Genomic DNA, 17,576 nt, shown 5'->3' with positions numbered 1-17,576 from the left:
TCAGTTGGATACCACAGTCAGTGACTCAATCGATAAGACATCTTGTAGATATTGTGACGTTTATTCCATAAACTGAGAGAATTTTACAACAATGAACATTCGATAGGTCAAAAGATCATAATGTTTCCTGCTCCATGCCGTGAGGCTAGAAGCTGCAATGCATTACTGGGAAAAGGGGCGGGATATCTATACAGCATGAACTAAACCAAAGGAAAGGGAGGAGCAGAAACAAAATATAGAAACTCTTAAAGGCATATGACAGTCAATATGACAGTCATGTAAAACATGACATGTAGCCTAAGCTAGCCCACCCCTATACTAAACAGTTCTTGCCCTTGACCTCTCTACCTTTTCCATCCCCTCCCCCTTTTTATTTGTCCCCATCATCTCCCTGTGACTCCCCTTCTTTCCTTCCTCTTCTTTTTCATGATATGAGCCCATATACCCAAAATAGAAGTTATGTTTTTCTTTTGATAGGATTTCACTATCTTGACCTCAACCACCACACCTTAACAGAAATTTGTTCTGTCGTTGCCTAGCCAATAAACAAATAGAGTTGAACTCTAGCAAGCTTACAAGGGGCTTCTTTTTGTCCTCTCGAAATTGTTCTAAGCCTATGATTGGAATCTATAACACCAAGAAGACTCCAGTATTGTGGAGATACATTGGACATTACAAATATGGACTGTTGACCTAAAAATAGCCTTGCCTTCATTGCCTTCGTTAACTGGAACAACCAGACCAATAACCTATTTTTTGATCAATTTATTCTGATTTGTTACAACAAAAAGCATTTGAAAAAAAAAATTGACAAGAACCTGCCATCATGTTGGCAGGGCAATGTCAGTAATGTTGGTTGGGACCAGTGTCAATGGGCTTTTGTTCACGTCTGAAGTGCTTCTCAGTCAATAGAAGGAACTTGAAGCAAGTTGCAGAATGATCCTAGAAGTGCCTTTTGTGTCAAATACATATTTTCCCTTCAGTGCAAGGCTAAGGGCTCATTCACACCATCAGCAATGGACAGCAAAAAGCCCCATGTCCTATGTCTCCAGTTCTGTTCAGTGGAGAATAGATTGGAATAGCCTGATACCTTTCCAAGGGCTGCCTATTGAACATCGCTGTTTTCTAAAATTCCAAATGATTAATTACTAATATGTGTGTTCACAGACCAATAACTAGTAAAAATGGGAAACCTGTTTCATCCTACTAGCATGTGTGCAGTATCTTCTTGTGATGATGGTCTTTGAATACTTTTTATTTTTTTTCACCACTTCAGCTTCTACTGTTTCTCAAGGCGTTTTCAGATACCGAACAGACCAAGCTAGCTGTGCTGACTGGCATTTTATTGGCTGGTGGAACCCTCCCGGCCACTATTCTCACAAGTCTCTTTTCCGAGAATATCGTCAAAGAAGGTATTTCGTGATTATTTATTTTTTTTTAATAAAGATGTTTCCTGCTGTCCAGCAGAAAGTGTAAAACCATTGCACCCATCCCGCCTCACACCTCTAGCTGATTGATGGCTCTCCCCCTACCAAATATCCCAAAGGTCAGCGGATTTAATGTGGCAGAGCAGCTTCAGGGCTCTCCACTTCAATATACAGGGGTTTATTTTCTAAAGCTGGAGAGTGCAAAATCAGGCTCACTTCTGCATAAAATCAAATCAGCTTCTAACCTCAGTTTGTTCAGTTAAAGCGGAGCTCCACCCAAAAGGGGAAGTTCTGCTTTAAGCCTTTGTCCCACGCTTCCCATTAAGGATTGGCACCTTTTGGGGAGTGGGGGGGGGAGGTACCTGATTTTGCCTAGGCAGTCAGAAGCGGATGTTGTCCTCCCTCCCCGTTGTCTTTTGGGACACGTGACAGGTCCCAGAAGACTACAGGGCCATTCACAAAGCGCAGCACTTCTCGCACATGCGCAGTGGGCACCCGGCTGTGAAGCTGCAAACTGTCACAGCCGGGTGCCCACACTAAAAATGCAGGCGCATTGAGAGAAGACGGCCGGTGAAATCAGCCGTGGTGAGGACACTGCTGGACTGAGGGACAGGTAAGTGGCTGTATTTTAAAAGTCAGCAGCTACAGCTTTTGTAGCTGTTGATTTTTATTTTTTTTTCAGGTGGAACTTTGCTTTAAGCTTTGGCAATAAAACCTGGAAGCTGATAGGTTTCTGTGCAAAAGTGAGTCTGATTTCACACACTCCAGCTTTAGTAAACTCCACAGTCTTTCCTGCATAGAAAGCAATACCTGTTGTGTGGGATTCGGGGGCTGAGTAGCACCTATAATGGACAACCATTTATAAAGCAGAGGGTTTTTTTGAGGCCATGCTGTTTTTGCTCCAAAAAATATTCACTTCAGTTATACAATCATGTGTAGCACAACGCCCTGACGGGCCCTGCAGATTTGTCCCAGGTTCTCTTCCTGTTTGGGTATAAGACAGCCAGGCACACAGCAGCACAGACTGACTCCCAACTTATTGACCAGGCAGGGATGTCTTTTTGGGATTTATTATCCATTGAACTTGATTGGGGTGTAGGGTGAGCTTTGGAATATTCAAACATTAATACAGAAAGTAGGAAAGGACACATTCTGCCTTAACTCTACAATTCAGGATAATTCCCATTTTGACCGAAAACAGGAGAACAAGCAACTCTGGGACTCCAAGCATAGGAACAGTCCCAATTTAGCAACACAGGAGCAGGGTTAGAGCAGTGAACAGTCACTAGGATCCCACACTCAGGCCTATACTCACAATATCTCCATATACTTGGATGCCTCCATCCAATACCAGCCAGGCACCTCTCCCATGAGCTCTCAAGCTAGATCCTCCATGAACCCCACTCCCGCTAAGTCCATGAAATGTTCTACTCCCAATGGCCACAGTCTGGCTCACTTTTAAAGCAAACTGCTGGAAATTTATTTTTTTTTTTGCCCATGCAGTGGGGTTGTGTTGGCACTGCATGGCTTAAATGCTTGTCTTGTTGTAGGGGAGAGGACACCAAAGATATACTCACATGACCTGCCGATCCTCACCACACAAGACCAGTCTTTTTAGCTCCCGCCCCCTGCTCGGTCCAGCAGTCTTGTAAATGGACTGTTCCTGATCAGCATGCTCATTGAGCACTCCACAGACTGGAACAGTCTACCGCTAGACTGTGGGGGAGCACAGTTTTCTGTAGGATTGGTGGGTCAGGTGAGTATGAGCTTAGTCCTCAATCCTAGAAAAAAAGAGCAGCTGTTACATGCAGTTGGGGCCACAGCTCCACTGCTTGGTATAAACAAAAATTAACTGGAGTTCTGTTTTAAGTCTGAAGGACCGTAAGCTGGCCCTTTGGAAAGTTTAGGGACCCCTGCTCTAGATGAATGAATGCAAATCACTCTGCTTAATAGCTGCATGGTTTATCAGGACAAGCTTGTGTGGGAAGTATATTTGTAAAGCACATGTAGTTAGTTTAGTGCCCATACTTTATCCACTGGTGCATTTTAAATCAATAAATACATTTAAGTTGACCAGAGGCGTCCCTAGGGTTGGTGTCACCCGGTGCGGTAACACGTGACGTCACCACTCCAGAGAGGAAGGAGTGGTGCCGATGTAGCAGAAAAATGAGTATCCCTTGAAGATCTGTATCCCCTGAAGCAACATGTGCCAGTTTCGGGCCGAAGCAGCCGATCTCCGACTTTAGCACAGAGCTGGCGATCGGCTTCTTCGGTCTCAAACCGGCACATGTGCAGTTATTTCAGGGGATACTCATTTTACCGCTACAGCGGGGCGAGGGCAACTGTCACTGTGCCGGCATCCTGCTCCTGCACCCCCAGTGATGGTGTCACCCAATGCTGCCCGCACCCCCCTGGGGACGCCACTGAAGTTGACCATGTTCTAATGGTAACAATATGGCTGATTTATCTTGCAGGCATATCCGCCTCTTTCGCCGTAAAACTTTTTAAAGCATGGATGTCCGAGAAAGATGCTAACTCTGTGACGTCCTCTTTACGGAAAGCCAATCTGGACAAGCGGTTACTGGTGGGTGTATGATGCAGCAGGGATTTGTGCATTAAATGTATTTTTATATTTGTTTCAATATTGCCTTTGGCTTTTAACCCTTCGTCACCGCATAGCACGGTAAAGCCGCCTTAGAACTGAAGGTATTCATATGTCTCTTAATTCTAAAGGGTATATACCAAAATACAAGGATTATTCCTCATTCCAGGACAGTGGGTAGAGACATGAAAATCATTCCTGTGTTCCCCAACATCCAGATGCCCGTATACACATTGGAAAATTGTTCATGGGATATTTTTGACCCTTGACCTAAATTTCTTGCAAATGTATTTTGTTAAACATGTGTCTCCCTCCATCAGACCAAAACCTAAACTAAATATGAGAAAATGCCTTATTCTTGCACTCAGTGGCCGGTCATACCGGTGCGACTTACCATTCAAGTTTCAAATCGCATGGCAAGTAGCACCCTATTGTCCGCAATTAAAGCAGTCACATCGGTGCGATTCTGACTTGGTCGGAGCCGTACCGATTTCTAAAGTAGTGCATGCACTGCTTCAGGTGCGACTTGCATAGACATCTGTGTCTTGCAAGTCGCAATGACATCCGACTTTGAAATCATGCGACTTCCAGTGAAGTCGCTAGATTTCAAAGTCGGATCGGTGTAACCTGGGGCTAAAAGTGTAGGTAAAGCTGTGTCCTCGCTGGGGAGTTTTGCCTGACTAATTCTTCCGGTGACCGTTGTGTCTTAGACTGGAAGTAATGAGAAATGCAAAATCTTATAGTTAGAGGAACAAGAAGTGAGGGGAAATCTTCCAATGGAGACACTTGTTCTTGTGAAATCTTCCAATGGGGACACTTGTTCTTGTGAAATCTTCCAATGGGGACACTTGTTGTTGTGAAATCTTCCAATGGGGACACTTGTTGTTGTGAAATCTTCCAATGGGGACACTTGTTCTTGTGAAATCTTCCAATGGGGACACTTGTTCTTGTGAAATCTTCCAATGGGGACACTTGTTCTTGTGAAATCTTCCAATGGGGACACTTGTTCTTGTGAAATCTTCCAATGGGGACACTTGTTCTTGTGAAATCTTCCAATGGGGACACTTGTTCTTGTGAAATCTTCCAATGGGGACACTTGTTCTTCTGAAATCTTCCAATGGGGACACTTGTTCTTCTGAAATCTTCCAATGGGGACACTTGTTCTGGTGGAACTCCGCTTTAAAAAGGAGCTCCAGTCCCCCCCCCCCCCCCCAAAAAAAGTAAGTCAGCAGCTACAAATATTGAAGCTGCTGACTTTTAATATAAGGACACTTACCCATCCAGGGATCCAGTGATGGTCTCACCTGAGCTAATTCTGCAATCGGCTTTGGGTGTAGGCACCGGCATATTAGCTAGGGGAAACCGCCAATGAAGCCTTCCGGTTTCACAGCCAGTCTCCTACTGCACGAGCCGCTCTGCACTTTGTGACTGGTCCCACAGTCTTCTGGGACCTATGTGTCCCAGAAGACTGCGGGCGGATGATGGAGTGGCCAAACTTTCTTACAGATCACTGCAGTGATCTGACCTGGAAGCGGGAGAAGGTACCTGTCGAAACAAGGTACCCACTCCACCCCCCCCCCCCTCAAAAAAAAAAAAAAAAGTGCAATATGGCGGAGGATGGGGGAGGATGCAAACACTCCTTTTGGGTGAAGTTCTTGCAGCCTCTGGAGGAAAATCTGGGTTCCATGGAGTCCTGGTTGAGAAACCTTAGTCTAAAAATTTCCCCCCTTTTTTTGAGAGATCTCCTCTTACGTCCTGATGTGGGAAGCGGATTTCAGGGAACACTGTATTCTACAAGGAGCAAAGCTGATCTGTGCATTACAATCCTCTGATTTACTTACAGGAACTGTTCCCAGCCAATCGGCAGACGGTGGAGCATTTTGCCAAGTATTTCACTGATGCCGACCTCAAGGAGCTCTCCGACTTTCTGAGGGTCCAGCAGTCTCTTGGAACCCGCAAAGAGCTCCAGAAAGAATTGCAAGAGCGATTATCTCAAGAATGTCCAGTCAAAGAGGTGAGCAAGCAAATGTTTCATAGATCAACACATACTAGAGAGTAATGTGTTGTGCAGTGATAGGCATATTGTACAGAGCCAGTCTTGCCTGAGAGGAGCTTATTGTTTACTCGCCACGGCACCATTATACACATTACAGTGCCAGTTTGCATAGATCACATATGTCAAACACAAGGCCTGCAGACCGAATCCTGCCCACCAGGCCATTTCATGTGGCCCTCTGCCCCCGCCTTGTCCCAGCAGTCAGTAGCAGAGAGGAGGACAGAGCTCCTCCTACAGATCCTGTGCTTCTCTGTGTACCCCCTCATCTCTGCCTCCCCTGGTCTCAGCATTTAGCAAACTCTGGCAGCTGACTCCAGCCCTCCTCTGGTCCTTGTCCAGACCCTGCACCTTCTGCTTCAAAGCTCCATCCCCAGCTTCTTTCCTGCAGCAGCACAAGGTAAGGGAGGTGCACTGTGATGTAAGGAACTCTTGACTTCTGATGGTGGGGGGCTCAAGACATCTGATGTAAAGGGTGGGATGCTCTAGACATCTAGTCTTACAGATACAATTGGCCATTTGAGGGCAACCATAATGCTAATGCAGCCCACGATAAAATTGAGTTTGACTCCCCTGGCTTTGATGTTCATTCACCTATGAAATGTTTTTGGATTGTGGAAGGAAACTGCATCCCTTTAGTCATGACTTGGTCTATGCAAGAATTAAATGCTCACTTTTGAATTATTAGAACTGTGCCCTCACCTAGGAAAGGTTTAAATTTGGCCCCTTGTTTAGCTTTATTTTATCTTCCACTTGAGAGTTGGAGGTAACGTAAAGTGGTTGTAACCCTCTGAAATGAAAAATGGACAAAGCACAACCTTACATAGTGTGTACTTGCCTCTATCCAAAGCTCCTAGTATGATTTCTATCTCCTGTTTAATTCTTCTGCTGTCTGTACAAGTCACTGCTGACAATCTGTGTCGACACCAGACAATCCCAGGAGATGGCTGGTCCCACCTCCAGCAAAGAGCAGGTGATTGATAGCTTCAGTTGTGCTTGTTTAACTATGAGACCATGTAAAGGGTGCTGCGTTCGGTCCCGGTAGGTGCCCAGGACAGGGCTGGGTGGGCCCTACCTGGCCTGCCTGAACCCTCTTGAGTTTATTGAATTACCTAAGCAGGGTGACATGGAAGGTGCTTTTCCCCGGCGATACAGTGTAAAACAGGGGTAGGCAACCTTTGAGAGGTGAAGCTCTACCATGAAAGAAATTAAAGATCGCTGCTGTGCTTCAGGTATGAATGAACACAGTGAGTGATTGGTACTGATAACTCCCTGTGTTCATTCAGAAAAGGAAGGGGCCAGTAAATGCCATGTTTACCTTCCCCTTTCCTCACTCTGCATCCTGAAAAGATCCCCAACAGCAACCAGTGGGGAGGAGAGAAGTTACGCCTGCAGCACTGCGTGTGAATGGGGGGCATCTGAACGAGAGAGAACCTAGACAGGAGGGGCTGTGGAGGTGGCATTTGCTAGAACCGATCCTCTGTATTTTCCTCCACTTGCAGCAATTGAATGCTGGTGGGAGGGAGTGGAGGAGAAGCTAGCTTTCAGCTGCTGCAAGTGGAGGAAAATACAGCTGATCGGTTCTAGTAAATGCCACCCCCGCTGCCCCTCCTGTCCAGCTCAGAATGTAATTAGAAACTATCAGAAGAGGAGAGGGCTATGGCATCCAAGGAGAGAGGTGGCTGTTCTAGAGAATTGACTCTCCTGGAATAATCAAATGTTCTAGCAAGTTGAAAGGCGCATTGCAAGTAAATAAAATATTATTTATGGAAAGGAAAACCCTGCAAGTAAATGTTTTTAAAATACTTAACTTTTCTGTGATTTTTTTTTTTTTTTTTTCTTTTTTTCTTATCTGCCATTTTTAGAGTTGGTTCAAGGCCCAGGAAAAACGTCTGATATAAGGATATTCATAGTGTAGTAAAGTTGTATAAATGCCATACATACAAATAATATACTAATGCTAAAACTATGAGCTCCAAAGTTCCATGGCCTGGATGCAGGGTTGGGTTGTGGGGTCAGCCAAGAAAGCGACCTCCTCAGAGGCTTCGGCAGGAAGGGAGGTGCAAAAATGGCAGGACCACCAACTTAAGTTGCAGATGTAGTGGACAGTTAATGAGAAGGGTAAGGGGTGCAATTTGGTCTTCTACCTTAGATGCTTAAGGATGTTGTCCCACCACTGCATGGACAGGTCTTCTCTCTCTGTTTTTGTCTGACCTTGGGATGCTCTGTATACAAAGAAAAACAAACCGAGGGCGCACTGGCCTAGTGCATTATCGTAAAAAATGTATTGGAAGGATAAAAAGTAAGTATCGTACTCACAACAGGCAAACAGGTCAAAGGCACATCACACTAAACAGCGGTGTCCAATCCACATTGCATATAAGTCCAAAAAAATGGTACCCTGGACCAGTCTCTCAACCAGGGTGCCCAGGCACCCTGTGGTGCCTTCAGGCTTCTTCAGGGGTGCCTTGGCAAATGGCCAAAAATTGTATACAAGCCACAGGTGGATCAATGCTGCCTTTTTAGTACAGAATGCCACAGGTTTTCATTGTGCACTTTTATAACCTTCTAGCCACCAGCATCCTAACAACCAGTGACATCAGTTGATAAGGAGGACATCGGGTGCATGCACGTCATCCTTGTATGGCCTTCCCTTGCCCCTCTCCATCAGCACTGGGGTCACATTAGCAGAGTGACGGTGAGAAAATGAGAGAGACACACTGGAATACTAGTCAGTACCAGTGTGCAAAGGTGTATTTGCTTTGGAAGAATAAATCACCTCTAACGTTTGGTGTACTGGATGTGTGTAGAATATTTTTTTACATTTTAGATTGGGGTGCCTTCAGATTGTGCAGAATTTTGAAGGGTGCCTTGAGATTATCCATCATTTTTAAAGGATACCTTGACTGAAAAAAGGTTGAGAAACACTGCCCTGGACTTTGAACAGGCTAACACGTTTCGAGGTCTCAACCGTCCTTCCTCCTTGGGATGCTCTGTGTCCTCAGATATTTCCAGTTCCATCTACATATAAGAACACACAAGCTCCTGTTACATAAATTCTAATTAGTAAGATATAGGGTTGGGGCTAAAGGGTTAGGCCAAAAAGGTTGCCTCCTTGGGTGCTTCAGCAAGATGGTGGCTGCAAAAATGGCAGGACCTTCAACCAACCTATGCATGCTGAAGTAGTTCACAGCTCATAGGAAGGGGAAAGGAGGCCTTTTGCCTTGGATATTAAAGGACCATGTCCCTGTACTGATGGATAGGTCTCCTTAATCTTCTTCCTTTGCTTGCTTTGTCTGGTCTTGGGATCACTGTTATATTATCTGTGTCCTCTGTTATTTCCATTTGCACAATTGCTTACACAAAGCTCCTGCTGCATAAATTCTAATCAGTAAGACACAGGGTTGGGGCCAGAGGGTTAGGCCAAAAAGGTTGCCTCCTTGGGTGCTTCAGCAAGATGGTGGCTGCAAAAATGGTAGGACCTTCAACCAACCTATGCATGCTGGAGTAGTTCACAGCTCATAGGAAGGGCAAAGGAAGCCTTTTGCCTTGGATATTAAAGGACCATGTCCCAGCACTAATGGATAGGTCTCCTTCTTCCTTTGCTTGCTTTGTCTGGTCTTGGGATCACTGTTGGGATCCTGCTGCATAAATTCAAATGCTGATTGAGTGTTTTGATCAGTAAGAGAGAAGGCTTCTAGCAAGGAAGAGCCATAAGTCCTGAAACCGGTTGTCATAGTAATAAGCGTAGATGTAATTAAGCCGAGACGTAACGACACGAAGATTAAGAGAACGGAAAACCTTTTTGTTCACAGAAGAAAGAATTATTGATGGAAGAAAAAAAATGTCAGACTATTCAGCACTTAGCGACTCGAGAACGTGGAGCACATAGAATCTACTTCTCCCATCGTGGAATAATCTGACGTTTGTGTACTCGTTTTCTCCCTTTGTTGCCAGTTGAATCACCGATAAGTGACAGCTCAAGATAGCTGCACCTCCGCATGTCATATCCATCAGTTAAAGAGGTTTTCCTCCCACAACCCAACCAGATGAGGGATTTAAAAAAAAAAAAAAAAACTTCAGTGGGCTTCCAAGGACAGGCTGTTCCATGCTGGGGATCCCCCAAGTGGTGCGAGCCCCAGAGCTGCTACGCAAAGTAGTTATCAGTGGGGGGTTCCCAGTGTGCATTTCCCTGTTGAACAATGCAATTTTTTGAAAGCCAAAAAACTCATTTGAATTTACTTTGCTATGTAGTTAAAAGTGCAAAGCCAACATGATGAGTTGAAAGCATAGAGCCCTTCATAAATGATGATCTAAGCGCCTGAGGGACTCCATTTGTAAACCAAAAACCCTCAGCTCTCATTCTGAGCTCTAGCACTCCATCCTGCCCATTGCGCACCTTGTTAATCAGTCTTACCAGCTTCCATACCGCAGTGTGTAGAATATCATTTTCCTGCACGATGACCCATGCTGAGGGTACATTCATCTGCATCCTCTCCTCCTGATACTGACCGCCCAAATCCCCACTAATGATCATGAACAACTCCGAGTGATTCCTAATTATGTATCACAATGTCAGGCAAGATAGTGATCACATGCAGGCTGGAGGCCTCGTTCACAAAACAAGCCTTCGGCCTGAAGATGGTCATATACTTCTCTTTAATCCCCGGTTCACATATATGCGGCCGTGCAGGCCGCGTTTTGCGCAGGCACGAGAGCCCATTCATTTGAAAACGTAGCCCGCATGTGAACCTCGGTTCCCAGTACAGTTGCGTTTTCCAGTGCGGGCGGCAAGCCATTAGAACTAATTCCACCCGCCCGCGGGTCCGCATTATTCTGTGCGGGTGGTGCGGCTGTACGGATTTTCGTGCGGATCCGTAGCCGCACCACCCGCACATATGTGAACCTAGCCTTATAATGTATCTGTCACATACAATAATTACTGCATACAGAACTAAAAAATAAAGTGCTTTTATTAAAGAGTATAACAAATAAAGTCCTATCTTTTTTAAAATTTTGCCAAATTTAGGTATGCAAATTGTCAAGGTTTTTAATCAAGTTAGCCAATTAATGCCGATTTCGTTACATTTCACCTGGTCCCCATAAATGATCAAGAACCACTCAGAACGGTTCTTCATTGTGTATCACTATGTCAGCTGAGATAGTAATCACACACATGCTGGTAGCTTCATTCACAAACAAGCCTTCAGCCTGAACATAGCTGTGTACTTCTGTTTAATAATGTATCTGTCGCATACAGTTGCAGTATAAAAAAAGTTTTCTTATTTATTTAGTATTTATTACAGGTACTTATATAGCACCATCAATTTATGCAGTGCTTTGAATATATATCATACATTCACATCAGTCGCTGCTCCCATGAAACGAACAATCTAAAGTCTCCAACTCTCATTCATACTTATCCCAGGGACAATTTAGACAGGAGCCAATTAACCTACCAGCATGTCTTTGGAATGTGGGAGGAAACCAATGCAGCCACAAGGAGAACATGCAAACTCCAGGCAGGTAGTGCCGTGGTTGGGATACAAACCGACAACCCTAGTGCTGCTAGATGAAAGTGCTAACCACTCAGCGACTGTGCTGCCCATGTATACCAAATAAAGGCTTTAAAAAAAAAGAATCTAAAAAAAAAAAAAAATTGGTCTAGCGTTAGCAAGTGGATACTCTGACATTTTGGCCTTGTCCCCACGAATGATCAAGAACCACTCAGAGTGGTTCCTAATTATGTATCACTGTCAGATATGATATCAATCACATGGAGACAGTCCCTAATCTTAACTGCATACTCTCTATATGCCATTTTGTTAATCTAAATAATAAAAATATCTGAACCAGAAGATGATAGTCACATCCAGGCTGGAGACTTAATTTCACAAATTAAGCCTTCAGCCTGAATATGGCCTTTGTATGTGTCTCTGTTTAATACTGTAATTGTCACATACAGTTACAATATTAAAAAAGTGCCCTTAATAAAACAGTGTAATAAATAAAAGCCTTCTGTATATTTATGAAATCCGATCAAATTATTTGGGTATGCAAATTTAGTCAGTTATAATCAAGTTGACTGATGCAGGCTGATGCTGCTAAATTTCACCTGGTCTCTTCACTAATTATCAGATGTCAATCAGATTGGTTTTTAAGAAGGTAGTGTGCCCATGTTTAATAATGTAATTGTCACCATCCTAACAGGGCATTGGTTACAAAGGAAATGGTCTCTGTATAAATGGGCATTGATAGCTGTGGAGGGGGGGGAAAGGTTCAGGTGGGATCATGGAGGAGGAGGGGGGGGGGCAGAGGGGACTAAAGATTAGGAGGAAGGAAATGACAGAGGAGTGGCTTGCTGGGGGTTAGGGAGAGGTGCAGGCCTGGAAGGGTGGTAAGTGCAGTTGATAGCTAAAATTTCAGTTACAATTTTACTCAAAATGTCCAAGTTAAGAGTAAAATCCTTGCATTGCTTAGGAGTGGGTGTACTTTGAAAGGTAGGTTCTGGGCACAGACCTATTTAATCCTCAAAGCCACACAGGATATAAATCTACTTTGCACCAATTACCTTTGCAAACCCAGATATTACCTTGTAAAAATAGCCTTAGTGTTTGTTTGTTTTGTTTTTTTTGGTGTTTTTTTTGTTTTTTTTTAATCCGGTATTTTTTTATTAATCAGATTTTTGCAAAGATACAAAGAAAAAGAAAAATTACAAAAAGACATAGTATGTATAGAAAGAAAAAGGAAAGTACACTTCACATTCCAAATACTGAACATAGCATCTGGTATATAAGTGGATATGCTGGACAATTGCATATGGCTGTTCCTACCATATCGTGCAATACATACAGTGAAGGAAATAAGTATTTGATCCCCGGGTGATTTTCAATGTTTGCCCACTCACAAAAATGATCGGTCTACAAATCGAATGGTAGGTGTTTTGGGTCATTGTCATGCTGGAACACCCATCCACGACCCATTTTTAATGTCCTTGCTGAGGGAAGAAGTTTCTCACCCAAGATTTGATGGTACATTGCCCCGTCCATCGTCCCTTTGATGTGGTGCAGTTGTCCTGTCCTCTTAGCAGAAAAACACCCCCAAAGCAGAATGTTTCCACCACCATGTATCACAGTTAGGATGGTGTTCTTGGGGTCATAGGCAGCTTTCCTCCTCCTCCAAACACGGCGAGTTGAGTTGATGCCAAAGAGCTCGATTTTGGTCTCATCTGACCACAACACTTTCCACCAGTCCCCCTCTGCATCATTCAGATGTTCAGTGGCAAACTTCAGACGGCCTGGACATGTGCTTTCTTGAGCAGAGGGACCTTGCGGCACTGCAGGATTTCAATCCTTGTCGGCGTAGTGTGTTACCAATTGTTTTCTTGGTAAATCAAACACAACACTTTACTCCTGCGCTAGGAAAGGACTCAGTAGACCCAATAGGAATGTTCTGGAATATGCACTGCTTGCTGCCTTCAACAGACCGGGGTGGTCCGAATACACTGGATACAAATGGAGAAACAGAAAAAGGGCGCACCGACCCAGTGCATTATCGTTTAAAATAATTTATTAAAGAAACAAAAATAGGTATCATACTCACAATGGACATATTAACACAGGCATGTCAAACTGAACAAGGTGTATGATCCAAACAACATCTGAGTCCATACGATGGAACCCTGAATGATTAATTATTATATATATACTATTATAAAAAGTTTTTTTTTTTTTTTTTTCCTGTCTATTTTGATGCTAACGGGTCATGTAATGTCAGGCTCCGCCTTCAGGTGGTTCTGATACAGCCCTTTTGTTACCATTTAGTAACTTCTATAAAGAGAAGTGCAGACTCCTGTAGTGTTGGCTCTGAGGAAGAGGTTGTGTCCTCGAATTGCGTTAGCCAGTTGGTCATCCAGGGTTCCATCGTATGGACTCAGATGTTGTTTGGATCATACACCTTGTTCAGTTTGACATGCCTGTGTTATTATGTCCATTGTGAGTAGGATACCTATTTTTGTTTCTTTAATAAATTATTTTAAACGATAATGCACTAGGTCGGTGCGCCCTTTTTCTGTTTCTCCATTTGTATCCAATTGTTTTCTTGGTGACTGTGGACCCAGCTGCCTGGATTCGATTTTTAGACCGATCATTTCTTTGTGAGTGGGCAAACATTCAAAATCAGCCGGGGATCAAATACTTATTTCCTTCACTGTATAAGAATCATCAGAGAAAAAGAGGAAATAACCGTGGACAGCAACCAGGAAGGCTATATCTGAATTACTAGAAATGACTTGCTATCTTTACCCCCCCCACCCCAATTTTAAGGTGACCAACTCCACACCCATGCACACAACACATTGGCTCTACCTTTACATCCCACCATCCACCACCTCACCCTGAGAATAAGAGAGGCAGGAGGGGGGTTATTGGATTTCAGCCAGCAGGACCATATTTGCTTTTTTTTTTATATATTTTTTTTTTTTATCAGGCATCCCATGTGTTTTATAAGTAAGCTCCTCCATGTGTAATGCGAAAGTAATGGCTTCATGCCATTGGGTGAGTGGAGTGGTTTTTATTACAGGAACCACCTGTACAGAGGTCAGTTCTCACACTGGATTCTGCACACAGCGATTCGAGAGGAATACACACGATGAATGCAATTTAGACAATATTTGCTTGTCCCAGGAGTTCAGCTTTAACATCTTATGAAGCTTCAGTAACATCCAGGATTTCCTCTTGGTCTTCCTATAATTTCCTTGAACTGTCTTGCTGTTTGCAGATAGTGCTCTACTTGAAAGAAGAAATGAAACGGAACGAATTAGCCGAACACGCAGTGATCGGGCTCCTGTGGACCTGCATAATGAATGCCGTAGAGTGGAACAAGAAAGAAGAGCTGGTTGCAGAGCAGGCTTTGAAGCATTTGAAGGTGGGGGACCGGTCTGTGTCTTTGTATCAAATATTGCAGTATGTGTCGGTGAAATCAGTTTGTTGCGATAGCCTTGCCGATAATTGTAAGTACGATAAATCGGCCTGGTCAGTTTCCTAACAATAAAAATAAAAATCGTTCTCTGCAACAGAAATGCCCTTGTGGTCGTCATCTCATGGTGGTCTGTGTCTCCAACCATCTCTCCAATCCAGTGCTGTAGCCTCCACCAGTCTCTTAACCTCCTTGGCGGTATTCCCGAGTGTAGCTCGGGGTTAAACGTCAGTACCAAAAGCGGTAACCCCGAGCTACACTCGGGCTTACCATGCGGCGTTGCTCAGGGGGTCCCTGCAGCACTTACCTTGTCCTTCGCTCCCGCTATGTGTCCCCTGCAGCATCCCCGGCCATCTCCTCCGGCCGATGCCGGCATCAGGCTTCCGTGTTCCGGTCCCTGGGACGTACGGGCGCCGGAACCGGCGGCAAATTTGAAGTTTTTTAAAAATTTCATTTTTTTAAAATGATTATTATATAGTAAAACATTGCTGTTTCAATGCATTTCACATATATTTTGTCCCGAGTGCTTTGTCCGGCGCCCTGCCTGCATTTTTACTGTTCTTTCTGCCTGGAAACTTAGAAAAGTCCATGGCGTCCAAAAAGCGTCCCTTTAGGTCAAAAGCGGTTTTAGACCGGCTAGAGAACAGCGATAGTAAATCAGAACCACTTGCAGAATTGAGTGATAATGATTCGTGGGGGAAATTCCTCATCAGACACTGAAAACGATTCTGCGACTTTGCTCAGCAATGTGCGAATTTGCCTCTGTATTTCAAATTTCAGTGTTTTTGGTGTGATTATATTATTGAATTAAATGTATTATTATTACATGATTATTTTTTATGATTATTTATTAAATTATAATTTATGATTTCGTGTTTCAAATTTTATCCTCCCCGGGATGTTTACTAGACTCTTGTTCGGACAGATTTCAGTGAGTTATTCCTAAAAATTACAGCCTACAATAAAAAAAATACATATTTCCATGCAAAAAAATGGTTCCGCTTTGAGCACAAAAAAATCAGAAATAATCAGACCGCCGAGGAGGTTAATAGTATTTGACATTTCTGAGATTGTCGGATGTCTGTGCACCCACCCCACTCTCACCATCTCCAGTTACAAGTCAGAGACTAAGGGCATGCTGTAAAAAATAGGACTATCCAGTTCAACTTGCCAGCCTACCCCAGTCTAATATTGGATATTGTCAGCAAGGAACATGGATAGGTATAAGTTATCAAAAGAGGGGGATAAGAAAGCCAGTTCAAACTGCCAGCCAGTTAGCCAACTATCAAAATCCAAATGAATCTGTCTAAGAACATGCGTTTAAAAACAGGGGTTTAGTTAGCACACGTTTGCAAATACATACGTAAGCCACAGAGCCACATCACGGCACCCTGAGCATCTGTGGTCCTAACTCTATAAATCTTGAGAGTCCTCACAATGGAGGCACATGCATTTAAATGGATAGAAACAAGGGCAGGTGAACCTGAGGGAGCCCACCCCTCATTAAGGTCATGGGAGCGCACCTGACACCCAGCATGTAGCACAACGGCAGCCAGGGTGTCCAATGCACCCATTGAAGCTCCAAAATGAACGTGCAAAGAAAAAAAGCAAAAAAAAAAAAAAACTAAGTGCATGCTACAAGTGTCGGTCAGAGAGTGCAGACATGTAACCAGAGATGGTCTGAGACTAAGTGCATGCTACAAGTGTCGGTCAGAGAGTGCAGACGTGTAACCGGAGATGGTCAGAGAGTAAGAGTATGCTAAAAGTGTCGGTCTGAGAGTGCAGACAAGTAACTGGAGATGGTCAGAGAGTAAGAGTATGCTAAAAGTGTCGGTCTGAGAGTGCAGACAAGTAACTGGAGATGGTCAGAGAGTAAGAGTATGCTAAAAGTGTCGGTCTGAGAGTGCAGACATGTAACCGGGGATGGTCAGAGACTAAGTGCATGCTACAAGTGTCGGTCAGAGAGTGCAGACATGTAACCGGGGATGGTCAGAGACGAAGTGCATGCTACAAGTGTCGGTCAGAGAGTGCAGACAAGTAACTGGAGATGGTCAGGGAGTAAGAGTATGCTTAAAGTGTAGGCCAGAGAGTGCAGACATGTAACCGGGGATGGTCAGAGACTAAGTGCATGCTACAAGTGTCGGTCAGAGAGTGCAGACAAGTAACTGGAGATGGTCAGGGAGTAAGAGTATGCTAAAAGTGTCGGTCTGAGAGTGCAGACATGTAACCGGAGATGGTCAGAGACTAAGTGCATGCTACAAGTGTAGGCCAGAGAGTGCAGACATGTAACCGGAGATGGTCAGAGACTAAGTGCATGCTACAAGTGTAGGCCAGAAAGTGAAGACCTGTAAAGGGAAATGGTCAAATACTAAAGGCCGTTTTTGTAATTTTTTTTTTTTTTTTTTACCATCCTATAGGATGTCAGACCAAACTGATCTTCTTCCGTTTTGTATGCAGAGTTTTTTGCTTGGTTGTATAATGCTGGAACAGAACCAGCGGGCCTGATTGTATTATGGGA

General features: G+C 44.0%; 1 protein-coding gene across 1 annotated transcript in view; it reads left to right on the top strand.

Annotated features, from left to right (window-relative positions):
- Positions 1 to 17,576, top strand: part of BZW2 (basic leucine zipper and W2 domains 2) — a 123,876-nt gene that overhangs the window by 96,183 nt on the left and 10,117 nt on the right. The window contains exons 6-9 of the mRNA XM_089660251.1: positions 1,277 to 1,412; positions 3,902 to 4,011; positions 5,873 to 6,043; positions 14,861 to 15,007. Of these exons, the coding sequence (XP_089516377.1) occupies positions 1,277 to 1,412; positions 3,902 to 4,011; positions 5,873 to 6,043; positions 14,861 to 15,007 (564 nt within the window). The remainder of the gene's footprint in view (positions 1 to 1,276; positions 1,413 to 3,901; positions 4,012 to 5,872; positions 6,044 to 14,860; positions 15,008 to 17,576) is intronic.

The sequence above is a fragment of the Staurois parvus genome, unplaced genomic scaffold (genome assembly GCF_062004578.1).
Source record: "Staurois parvus isolate SC_StPar_1 unplaced genomic scaffold, SC_StPar_1.0 ptg001220l, whole genome shotgun sequence".
Classification (NCBI taxonomy): domain Eukaryota; kingdom Metazoa; phylum Chordata; class Amphibia; order Anura; family Ranidae; genus Staurois; species Staurois parvus.
Note: the sequence above shows the minus strand (reverse complement) of the source record. Positions and strands in the feature narration are given on the sequence as shown.